Raw genomic sequence first — 12,247 nt, forward strand, 5'->3', positions numbered from 1 at the left:
GGGGTTGCAAAGAGTCAGATATGATTTAGTGATTAAACAACAACAACTATAGCAAAGTGTTAAAATGGGACTTGAGAAGTTTCACCTATGGGTAGTCTTATGTCACCTTTCTGCTTTCTATTTTTCTTTAACAAACATGTATCATAAAATGTTATATAACATGCATATAATTTGGCATATCTGGAATTGGCAGAAAATGCTATAGGAGTAGATATATTGCTTTGTGACAGTTCTTATGTTTCTGACATTCTAGGTCATGCTGCTGCTATCTAATTGGTAGAGTCTGCAAGCAGGAAGACTTAGTTGGAAGATAACTTATGGCAGTTTCTGCTTTAGCCAAGAATATGTTTAGCTACATGTAACAGAAAACAGTTTAACCAAATTGGGGTTTGTTTTTCAGATATAACAATGAGTCCAGGGGTAGCCACTCTAGGACTACTGTACCACCTTTAAGATGCCATGAATGACCCAGCTCCTCCTATAATTCTGCTCCAGCATCCTTAGCTTGTAGATACCATCTTCTTATTTTCCACATCATGTTCACCTTCATTTTTGTCATGAGGTTCCAGTTCTATCTTCATGTTAGTATTCCACGAGGAAGAAAAAAAAAAAAAGGAAGTAAAGAATTGAGGTATCTTTATATTAGGGAAAAAAAATCTTTCTTTTAGAAATCATCACTCTACATCTAGAACCATATCCCATGGCCACCTACACGTGTACAGGATCTAGGAAAATGCGTTTTGAGGCTAGGCACATTGCTAGCCCTTCTCAAAAAAAAGTATCAGAATCTTTCTATTAAAAAAGGGGTAACAAGCAATGTCTTTCTTCTCATATAAGGAATATTCAACCCCTCCCTAAGAGAAAAAAGAAATCCCAAGGTTTCCACAATGAGCTTAGAGTCCAAGATTCTGAAATCCCAATGATGTGCGGTATTCTGCAGTAACAATGTGTATCTTCACGTACTTAGCATCAGTTTTTTAAAAAAGTTATCTGCCTATTAAGTAATGTAATGGTATAAGTAATTAAGTAATGGTGATAAGGAACATGATGTTGTTAAAACTCCTATTCAGAAAAGGGAAAACAGAAACACAGTGGTCACTGGTCCATGCTATGCTATGCAATGCTAAGTCGCTTCAGTCGTGTCCGACTCTGTGCGACCCCATAGACGGCAGCTCACCAGGCTCCGCCGTCCCTAGGATTCTCCAGGCAAGAATACTGGAGTGGGTTGCCATTTCTTTCTCCAGTGCATGAAAGGGAAAAGTGAAAGTGAAGTCGCTCAGTCGTGTCCGACTCTTAGCGACCCCATGGACTATAGCCTACCAGGCTCCTCCGTCCATGGGATTTTCCAGGCAAGAGTACTGGAGTGGGGTGCCATTGCCTTCTCACTGGTCCATAGAGCACCTCAAATCCTGTTGGCTAGAGCAAAGAATACATGCCCTTAGTTAGTTAATCTGTCAGCTCCTGGTTCTGTTCTTCAGGAAGATCTTATTACTGCATTATATTCCAGGGATCACATCTGAGGCAGACATTGTGGAGGAGATACATTTTCGGAGCAGTAAAATTTTAGCACTACAAGGAGCCTAGATCCAAGAGTGGTGAGTCCAGACTTTGGTGCCATTTTTCCCTTTGAGCCAACTGACACTCTGAAGACAGTAGTGGAGAGGCTGAGAACTAGTTCGAGTTCTCTGTTGCCTCAAGGGGAGTAAGTGAAGAGTGGTGGGTAAAAAATAAGCTGGAATTCCAAAGGGCTACACCCTGGGAGTAACTTTTGATTATTAATCCTTGATTGGATTAAGGTGATCTGCTTTTATTCTAAGTATCTCCCAATATTCCCAGCCTCCAGCTGTCCCCTTCCATGTAGACTCTGAGCTTGGCTGTGTGATTTGCTTTGGCTCATAGTACATTACTAAGCATGATTCAAGCAAAGGCTTGTGCATTGAGATTTGTCCCCTTGAAATGTTCCCTCTTGGAAACCCGAGAAGTTTCCATGTTGTGAGGAAGCCCAAGTTAGTCACATGAAGAATTCTTGTAGGAAAAAAACCAGGGAAGTCAGCCAAGAGCCAGAACAGACATATGACCCTCCCTGAAACAGGCCCCAGCCATGTGAGCCACCCCAACTGAGATTCCAGATACGGTGGAGCCGAGATGAGCCATCTGCACTATGCCCTGACTGAATTCTTCAGCCAGAGAATCCAGAATCATAAGTAAATGAGAGTTGTTGTTTTAAGTCATAAGTTTTGGGGTCATTTGTTCACAGTAATAAATAACTGAAACACTACTAAAAGAATAAAGAATATATAACAAGTAACCTAATTGTTGAGAGAGAATAGAATTTAAAATACTCCAAAAGGCATGGAAGGAAAGAACATAGAACAGATGAGACAAACAGAAAGCAAACAGTAAAATGGCATATTTAAACTCAGATACTTGATTCTAGGAAACTCCACATATGAGTAGGCACAGATCAAGATTTGTCTCAATACAATTAAAAACAAATTTATTCATTTTTGGCTGAATCTTTGTTGCTGCACACAGGCTTTGTCGAGTAGCAGCGAAAGGGGGCTACTCTTCGTTGTGGTGTGCAGGCTTCTCACTACGGTGACATTTCTTGTTGTGGAGCACCTGGGCTCTAGCTGTGCGGGCTTCAGTATCTGTGGCTTGCAGTCTCCTAGTTGCAGCTGAGGGGCTCTAGAGCTCAGGTTCAGTAGATGTGGCACATAGGCTTAGTTGCCCCCCTGCATGTGGGATCTTTCCAGACCAGGGATCTAATCTGTGTCCCCTGTATTGCTGCTGCTGCTAAGTTGCTTCAGTCATGCCCAACTCTGTGCGACCCCATAGATGGCAGCCCACCAGGCTCCTCTGTCCCTGGGATTCTCCAGGCAAGAATATTGGAGTGGGTTGCCATTTCCTTTTCCGTCCCTGCATTGGCAGGCAGATTTTAAACCACTGGACCACCTGGGAAGTCCTTCAGTACAATCTTTAAAGCTTGGAAATTCTTGTCTTTTACTTAGTAGTTTCTGAATTCTGTCCATAACATTCTCACCTTAAAGACCCTGCCTTGATGCCACATGAAATAGGCCTGCTGGGGGAGCATATTGTTGTCACTGTGTTGTGTCTGACTCTTTACAACCCCATGGACTGTAGCCTGCCAGGCTTCTCTGTCCATGGGACTTTCCAGGCAAGAATACCGGAGTGGGTTGCCATTTCCTTCTCCAGGAGATCTTCCTTACCCAGGGATTGAACTTGTGTCTCCTGTATTGGCAGGCAGATTCTTTGCCATTGAGCCACCTAGGAAACCCAGGGTGCTAGGGGAGATACTACCCTTAATCTCTTCTTTGCTGGTGTGTCACTCAGTTTGGTTTAGAACAGTTTAAGTAAGGCTTGGAACCATAATGTTTATTATTATCCCTTCTTATTTTTTAACAAGCTTGATAAGGTTATATTAATACTGACTTTTTCAGCCCATGACTCCAAGCTATGGAATTAAGTCACTTTAGATTTCAGGTCACAGGACAGCAACTCTTTGGGACCTGTCTTCTTTTTCTACCAGCTGATGGGGATACAGTCATGATTAATTTTCCTTGATTTTGACCAGGGCCTACTTTCTCCATATATAGAGATTATATGAATAGTGCTTCTTCCTCCACCGCTGAAGAAATATTCAATAGACTGATTCACCATCCAGGATGTTTTACAGTCCAGAAAATATGACAAATTCGGGATATACGGCAAATATTTTAGAGACGAGTACATGGTGCTCCATGAGGACAGGGAAGGTGTCTGGCTGATCAGGGCTGTATCTAAGCCTCCACTTCGCCCTCAGCATGCAATCCGCACTCGAAAAATATTTGTTGAATGAAAAGACAAGTCATTATGGTGTTTGTATCCTTTAAAACACACATAAACGTGCTTATACCTCAACACCCCAAAACTGGGTTTCCCTTCTGCAATGCTGCGAATGTTTCCCGTGAAACAGGAACTCCTGCCACCAGGCCGGGCAAGCGCTCGCCCCGGTGCGGTGCGGGCCCGCCCGTCCGGAACGGGGCGGGCGACCCCGTCTGGCCGCAGCAGCCATAGCAGCCGATCACCTCCTCTCAGGGTCGGCGGCTTCAGCGGCAGGAGGCCCCTGGTGAGGAGGCAAATAAACAAAGCCAACCGCACAAAAACGGGTTGTTCTGTTTCACATCCTCCCTCGGGTTTCCTCTGAACAAAGTGACCCTGCATCTGTCCGCAGGCAGGTGGAGCTCGCCCCACCCACGCGGCGCGCACCTCCCTCCTCACAGCTGCTCGACCCTAGACGCGTGTAGACGCGGACCCTCTAGGGCACAGCAGGCGGCGAAAGGACACGCCTCCTCCAGGGAGCACGCGGCCCCGCACGCACACCTCTCGGGCGCCTCCTCGCGAGCGAGCGCGCACGCGCACGTGGGGCGGGCCGCCTTCCCGGCACCCACTGAGCTCCCAGTCCCCTCACCCCACCCCACCCTCCTGCTGCTCAGGCTCCGCCTCCGCGACAGGGCTGCTGAGAGGAGGCGACCGGAAGCCACTTTAAAGCAGAGCTTGAGGTGACAGGCGAGCGAGCTGTTTCGGGAGTGCAGTCGCGGCTTTCTGCGCTCCCCGCAGCAGAATGGCTCGAGCGCCGCTCGCCGCTTCTCCAGCCTATGACCCCTAGACGCCGGAGCCCACCCTCCGCGCCCACCCCCTGGCGCGAACACTGCCTGCGAACCGGCGTCGCCCGGCTCAGCGCCCGTGGTCCGTTCTCTCAGACCGCCCGTTTCAGGTAAAGGACTCGGTTCTGAGGGGCCGGTGAGGGACCCTTGTTGGGATGGTGGTCGCGGAAGGGGGTGCCGGCCTTGCTGCCTGCTTTCACAGATCTGAGGTGATTGGTGTTTAGACCACCTTTTTGTACCGAATTCACTTGGATCCCGTCAATATCAGGATGGCATTGATTTACACTTCTAGTCACTTCGGGTCTCTGGCAGGTGTATAAATTGGAGTAAGACACTGGGTTTAGTCGAGGGCGCCGGCGGCTCCCCATTTCCACTGTGTAAGGGAGGCTCGGGGGCGCGTCTATGCGGTCGCCCCTGCCGGGCAGACCCCTGGCGTTCTGAGGCGCACTTCGCGGGGGAGAGCACGGCTGCTGAGGGGAGACTTCCGGCAGACCCGCGTTACGGCTGCAGCCCAGAAGTTTGCAAGCTGTTTTCAGATTAACTTTAAAGTCCTCGCCTTCCTCCCCGCCAGCCCGAGAAACGCCCTCTGCGTTTCCTCAGCTCTGCTCAGGTCGGTCTCCGAGCCTCGCAGGACTATCTTCTCGGGAAGGTCGGTCGAGGAGAGAAAGAAATTAAGGCGCCGCTAGTGGCTTCTGGAAGGGGAAGGGCAGTCGGGGCGGGGGGTCGCTGGGTGGGTGGGAGGAGGCTCACCCGGGGGTACCGGAGCAGGAGGGGGTGGGATCCTCGGGAACACCCGGGATCCGGCCGCGAATCGGCTGCGCCGGGCAGAGTTCGTGCGACCCCGGGCGCCGAGCTGCGCAAAACGCCGCGGCCGGCAGGAGGCGTCCCTCGGACCCCCGGCAGGGATACGAGCGTCGTTCTACGCCCAGACGAAGTCCTGAGTTGGGAGCGGGGCGGTTTCCTCACGGTGGTGGGGTGCACAGTGCCTGAGAACCGGGGCATCGCCCGGGGGCATCGTGAGGTGAGTGGTGAAGCTGTAGGTCGCTGGCAGAGGGACTGGAGGAAGTGTCCTTCCAATCTTTTTTTTTTTTTTTCTGTTATGCAAACTAATTGAGGAACTAGGTTCTAGCGACTTCCCCACTCCAGCCACTCCTCCAGTTCTCTGCCTCTTTCTCGGCTTTATTTCTGAGTTTGACACAGGGCAAAAATAGGAAAAGTTGTGGCCTGTGTGTGCCCTCATATAAATGAACTGGGTTTCGTGTCTGTTTTGCCTTGATTGGGTGTGATAGGAGTGGTTATTGTGTGTGTGTGTGCGTGCGTGCGTGGGGGAAGGCACAGGCCGGTTTGGTGTGGAGAGGGAATACCACAATCTGTGCCAATTGTGCCTTAAGGCAAGAGCACCAAATGATGAATAATAACGCCTGGCTTGGCTGCTTTCCAGTTGATTTATGTCTTATGTCAAGTCCTTCCTTCTTCGTGAAGCTTTCCCTAACAATGCCAGCTCATACTGAACTCTCCTTTTTCTACCTTTTCTTTTGTACTTACCGTGTGCATTAACGCCTCGTTATATACTGTTTTTAATTTTTCTGAGTTTGATTTATTATGCACTTTTTACACATGTAGACTTATAAATCCCTCAAATTATATCTTTTATTCTTTTTTCTGGGGGCTCAATTTTTTTCATTTTGTTGCTTTTCTTGACCCATAAAGGCTCACCGAACTCGCCATTTAATTGGTGCTTTTTCTTCAATAATTCAGCTAGAAAATATTATGGAGCACCCACTGTGTGCATTGTGCTAGGCACTGTACCAGGGGATGCATACTTGGTGAAGTCATGAGCCCTTGCATCAAAGATGTCTTTCAGTCTGTTGGATAAGGGAGAAGAGGATTAATTGCTCATCCACCACCCCTTTTCCACCTGGCATAATGCTCAGTAAATATTTTCAGAATTAGTTAATGAATACTAGATTGTGGATGAAACACCATTCATCGTTTTACAAAGTTTTCTTTGCTTTTTAAGTTCTAGTCTTTTTCAATAGGTCTTATTCTTCAAAGAAAGCACTTTTTAAGTCCCTGAGTAGTTCATTAGGAATCTGAAATTTGGTGTGTTTTGTTTTCTTGTGTTATTTTTCTGTGCCTTCATTTGTCTTTTTTTTTTTTTTTTAATTCACATATGTAGCTTTTCTGAAGACAGGGAGGCCCCTTTTTCTATTAGGAAGTTGTGTTTGGTTTCTAAAACAGTGTGCAGTGGTTGTTGCTGCTATAGCTTCTGTTGCTAAATAAACCCTGGTATTCTTCCGCTAATAGTGGTAATGTTTTGGGGATTGCAGAAGTAGACACTTAACATCCTTGGGGAATATATTGGAACTTTCTGCATCTAGACGTGCTTCAACAGGTTCCTGATTTTCTCCCATGTAATATTTCGGTTGAGAGCATGCTTACTGAGTATAGCCTCATACCGCAAATTCACTCACAGTTAATTTGCAGTTTTTCCTGCATTTGAAAAACTTTTTTTTTTTTTAACAGTTTTTGTCACCTCATGAGACAGGAGATACGTAAACAACTGTGAAGAGAACCACAAAGCAATAGAGATGTGGTTTCCCCACTGTCACAGATGCATGTATTTCTACCCCTCTCTCCACTCTATCCTAGACTTAAACTGTAAAAATTCATATCCCAGCAGAATTACAAATCATTATATATTAAGTCCACAAATGTCAGGAGCCTTGTGGAAGCTGCTATCTCTCTTTCATCTTTACCTGTTTGTGGGCTTTTGAATAACCTTGGGTCCTTTGGAGCCTTGATTCTCAACAAAATTAAAAAGTGACCTGTAATGATGAAATATAGTATAGGAGGAAGGATTTCAGAAACTTAGAGATTAAAACAAAACATATTAATGAATGAAAAGGATTCCATTGTTGTCAGCTTGTAAATGATCTTCTTTCCTTTCCTGGTAGGATTTTTAGACTGAGGAGCAATTGGAGCTAATCCACATCATGGAAGTGGAAACCACCGAACCTGAGCCAGACTGTGTAGTGCAGCCTCCTTCTCCTGATGAATTTTCATGCCCGGTGAGACTCTCTGAGAAGATCGCTCCATTGAAGACTTGTTTTAAGAAAAAAGATCAGAAGAGGTTGGGAACCGGAACCTTGAGGTCCTTGAGGCCAATATTAAACACTTTGTTGGAATCTGGCTCACTTGATGGGGTTTTTAGATCTAGAAACCAGAGTGCAGAAGAGAGCAGCTTACATGAACCTATGGTGAAGAAACCCTTGGAAATCAATACATCATGTCCACCTACTGAAAACAGTATGTCTGTCCTGATTCCTGATGGGACAAATGTTGGGGGCCAGATACCAGAAGCCCATCCTCCCACTGATGCTCCAGAGCAAGTGGTTCCAATCCAGGATCATAGCTTTCCACCAGAAACCATCAGTGGGACAGTGGCAGATTCTACAGCGGGGCACTTCCAGACTGACCTTTTGCACCCAGTTTCAAGTGATGTTCCTGCTAGTCCTGACTGCATAGACAAAGTCATGGATTATGTTCCAGGGGTTTTCCAAGACAACAGTTTTACAATCCAGTACATTTTGGACACCAGTGACAAGTTGAGTACCGAGCTCTTTCAGGACAAAAGTGAGGAGGCCTCCCTTGACCTTGTGTTTGAGCTGGTGAACCAGCTACAGTACCACACTCACCAAGAGAACGGAATTGAAATTTGCATGGACTTTTTGCAAGGCACTTGTATTTATGGCAGGGATTGTTTGAAGCACCACACGATCTTGCCATATCACTGGCAGATCAAGAGGACAACTACGCAAAAGTGGCAGAGTGTATCCAATGACTCCCAGGAGCACTTGGAAAGATTTTACTGTAACCCAGAAAATGATAGAATGAGAATGAAGTATGGGTATGTATTCATAACTACTCTAAAGCTATTGTTAAATCCTAGAGAGAAGGTAAAGAGGCTAAAGGCTTAGTAGGGTGGTTTCTTTCAGTACTAACTTAACAGGTTTTATCCTTTTTTTCTACTTGTGTTCTTTTGGCTGTGTGCTATCCTGATTTTTCATGGCAGTTGAATGCAGGCTCTTTATCTAACCAGACAATGAAGGTTTTATGATTTGAACAATTCAGATGTCACTGTGCACAATATGTGTGTGACTGAGAAGTTGCATATACGTTGAATATTGTGAATCAAATACTATTTTAATCACACAGGAGAGCTTGCTTTTGAAAGAAAATGTGTGGTGAATCTTATAAATTATGAATGCTTAATTTATCTAATTTTAAAGTTTTGCATACTGAGAAGTTGCTGTATTTTTTTAAAAAAGTAGTGGTAGTTGGAGATTTTCATGACCCTCTTTTCATTTTGAATAGTTCAAAAAATTTTTCTGTGAATGATTCTGAGACCCTCCCAAACTTCTAAATTATGCCCAAACATGTTAAGTTTCTTTTTTAGTTTCCTTAAAGCTTTTTACTATTAATTTTATTATTCTATTTATCTTACAGATAAATTGTTCCGCAACTCAAGAGTATTTTTTTAAACCTGAAAAAGTCTTTTTAACAGTGAGGGGGAAATCTATGCTAATGGACATATTTATTTGTCAATATATAAAGCAGTTATCCTCGTGTTTTTGTAGGCAAGACCTATATTGGGTTGACCAGGAAGTTCATGTGGAAAAAAGATGGTATAGAAAAACCGGAATGACCTTTCTGGCCAACTCAATGAATAAATTGGTTCTTTTAGTATGGATATCCAAGCATTATTCACTGATAGGGGAACTGAAATCTCCACATCTGTGTTCTTTAATGAACTTGGAAATAGAGAAATAATCGTTGCTACATATAAAGTTGCTAGTGCAAAAATGGTTGTATAATAAGCACTGATCTTTGTATTCCTAAGTTGTTTCTCCTGTAGTATAAAGGGACTTAAAACAGGCTGACTATCCTAACTCAAAAGTTCAGAAGAACTTTGTGGCGAGTCAGTTTTGTTCACTGATAAGTTATACGACCCAAGTGTCTGGAGACTCTGAAGACAAATGGTGGTAGTGAACCATTTCCATGTTGTCCAGTTCTATTAAGTTTTGATGTTAACCTTCCGTGTTCTAACAGTGCCAGAGCACTGTTGACATCACAGTAACCTGGCCTTTGTTTAACTTCTCTTGCTCCCAGTTAGTATTAGGTAAGTGGTTTTCTTTGAATATTTCAGTACACAGACCCGTCTGTCTTTTTAGCAATTTAATTATCATGAGACTGGAATTTTGCATCATGTGTTTCAAAAGCTACCTGTGGAACAAGATGAGAAGCAATATAAAGCCCAAGTTTAGAGGCATTATTATGTAGAAGACCTCTTGGGATAAAAGTAAAGCTTATATCAAGAATGTAGTTTTCCTGATCATAAATGTATTCTCTTAATAATATAATGCACTCAAGATCCCGTCCTGCTTGGGTAGCAGAATTCTTAGATCCTGTAATAAAGCTAAGTACTTTTGACTTATTTTTTTAAGCCAGCATTGGAAGAGAGAAAAATGTTTTCCATTTTGCCTTAAAAATCTTTTTCATAAGGTATTGTCCAAAATCTCTGTTGCCTATGAGGTAGCAATTCTAATTGGTATGTCAAGGGTAATTAATTTTATATACTCTCAAAGCCACTCTAATCCTTCCATCTCCAGATTGCAAAACTGTGCATAACAGTGGCCTCCCACTTCACTCTTATGAAGCAGATTTCCAGTCTGCTGAGTACTTGAGCATCTTGGTACATTAAGTTTCTGTCTGTTTGAATTGGTTGGGAAGAAACTAGCAGGATTATTGTCCAACACATTATGTTCTCTTACCATGAGCAAGACAAGACAGGTATTTTGATCCTAGAAAATCCAGGAACTCTTAGGACAGCAGCATATTGAGTATTTTATCCTTTGGTACTTTCTTTGCTGAAAAATAGACATATGTTCTCTTACCATGAGCAAGACAAGACAGGTATTTTGATCCTAGAAAATCCAGGAACTCTTAGGACAGCAGCATATTGAGTATTTTATCCTTTGGTACTTTCTTTGCTGAAAAATAGACATAGAGGAAAGCCCATATGCATTCATTGTTGGATCAGTTATAAAGTAGTTGCAGTGTGTGATTTCCAACCCAGTTTTAAGGAAGTGAATATTTATTTGACACTTGAGAGGAAAAGTTTGAGAGAATTATCATTATAGTAACTATTGCTGGCACTGTATTGTTACTGGTGGTAAGTGGTGCTGCCCTGATAAAAATAGCCAAAAATATTGTTAATTACTAGTAAAATGAAGTTTGCCATGGACTACAGTAAGAAATGTTGTAAGATTGTAGATAGCTTAAGTGTCAAAAATTGGGTTTTTGGGAAGTTGACCTGTGGTCACTGCAACCTGGTTTTCCTTGTATTCCAAAGCGATGTTGTGTTTCCTGGCAACAAGATGCAGATAACGGCATGTTGAGCCTTGCTGAGAGATTCACAAACAAGCTGGAGCAGCCCAGGTTCACATGGTTACCACATTATTTGGCTAAAGCTATTAATCTCTGTGGTCAGGCCTGTAAAGCTGGTCTATCTGTGCAGATTGCACATAACCAGGAAGTGTGTGTTCAGCTGTGTATATGCCCAAGTTGAACCTGGCAGTCTCTGGATTCAGGAATAATGAATGGCAATTGTTTATCCCACTTGTTTTCAGCAGTTTATATGACTTGGTAAATTATTATTATATACTATACCCATAATAGTTCATTGTGTGGAACTTGAGGAAAGTTCATAGTTCTGCGTCTCTAGCAGAGATAAGAGTTCATAGTTTCAAACTGTGTAGATGAAATTCTTTGGTTTTTGCAAGTGGATTTAACATCTAACTTAACTCAAATGAGATGTGCAGTGTTCATTTTATTCTTAAGAGTGAATGGAAGGAAAGTTGAGCTAGATAAGTTCACAGGTACCTTCCAACTGTTAGTCAAGATGCTTAGCTACTAAAAACATGTATGAAAACGGGATTTCAATAATAAAAGTGCTTATTTGGTTCATTATAATGAAATTATTTTAACTATTCTTTTCCAATTTTGCCTTCACTCCAAATTATGTTATTCCACTTTGCTTTCTCACTGCTTTTATACATCTGCAACATCAACTGAAAACTATTTGTATGTATGAACTCCCCATATTTGGATGCTGAGGCTTCTTTTGCACACAGGATGAGCTTTGGAGAATTTCCAAATACGCAGTTAAGAAAACAACATCGAATGTTGTGTTTTCCATTAAGAAAACATAGTCTCTGACAGTTTAGGCGTTCATCCTCAGTAGAAAATAACTAAATGGCAGGACTGAGCGGTTTTAAAAGGGTCTGACTGTGCAGAATACCATTGTGGAGGATGTGCACATCTCCCTTTAGCAACTGAGATTGCCATTAGTTTTCACATTACATTCATTTTAAAGTGTACCAGAATAGTCTCCTAGCTATTATCACCCATAAGGAAGCGGCACTGTGCTGACCTTATTTTGGAGGAAACCTATAGATGAAAATATGACCAGTGATTATTTCTAATTCTGAATTTCCTGAAAAAGGGAAGGATGAAGA

The 12,247-nt window shown here is 43.3% G+C and overlaps 1 protein-coding gene across 2 annotated transcripts in view; it reads left to right on the forward strand.

Annotated features, from left to right (window-relative positions):
• Positions 1-4,552: 4,552 nt before the first annotated feature.
• Positions 4,553-12,247, forward strand: part of TIPARP (TCDD inducible poly(ADP-ribose) polymerase) — a 28,114-nt gene continuing 20,419 nt past the window's right edge. Inside the window, exons 1-2 of one of the 2 annotated variants that reach the window (XM_081570604.1) lie at positions 4,553-4,777; positions 7,625-8,577. In XM_081570604.1, the coding sequence (XP_081426730.1) occupies positions 7,664-8,577 (914 nt within the window). In that variant the 5' untranslated portion in view covers positions 4,553-4,777; positions 7,625-7,663. Of the gene's footprint in view, positions 4,778-5,248; positions 5,689-7,624; positions 8,578-12,247 lie in introns of those variants that run through there. The other variant, XM_081570605.1, reaches the window with a different exon arrangement.

Source organism: Giraffa tippelskirchi, chromosome 2, assembly GCF_054371585.1.
Source record: "Giraffa tippelskirchi isolate mGirTip1 chromosome 2, T2T-mGirTip1v1.2.pri, whole genome shotgun sequence".
Classification (NCBI taxonomy): domain Eukaryota; kingdom Metazoa; phylum Chordata; class Mammalia; order Artiodactyla; family Giraffidae; genus Giraffa; species Giraffa tippelskirchi.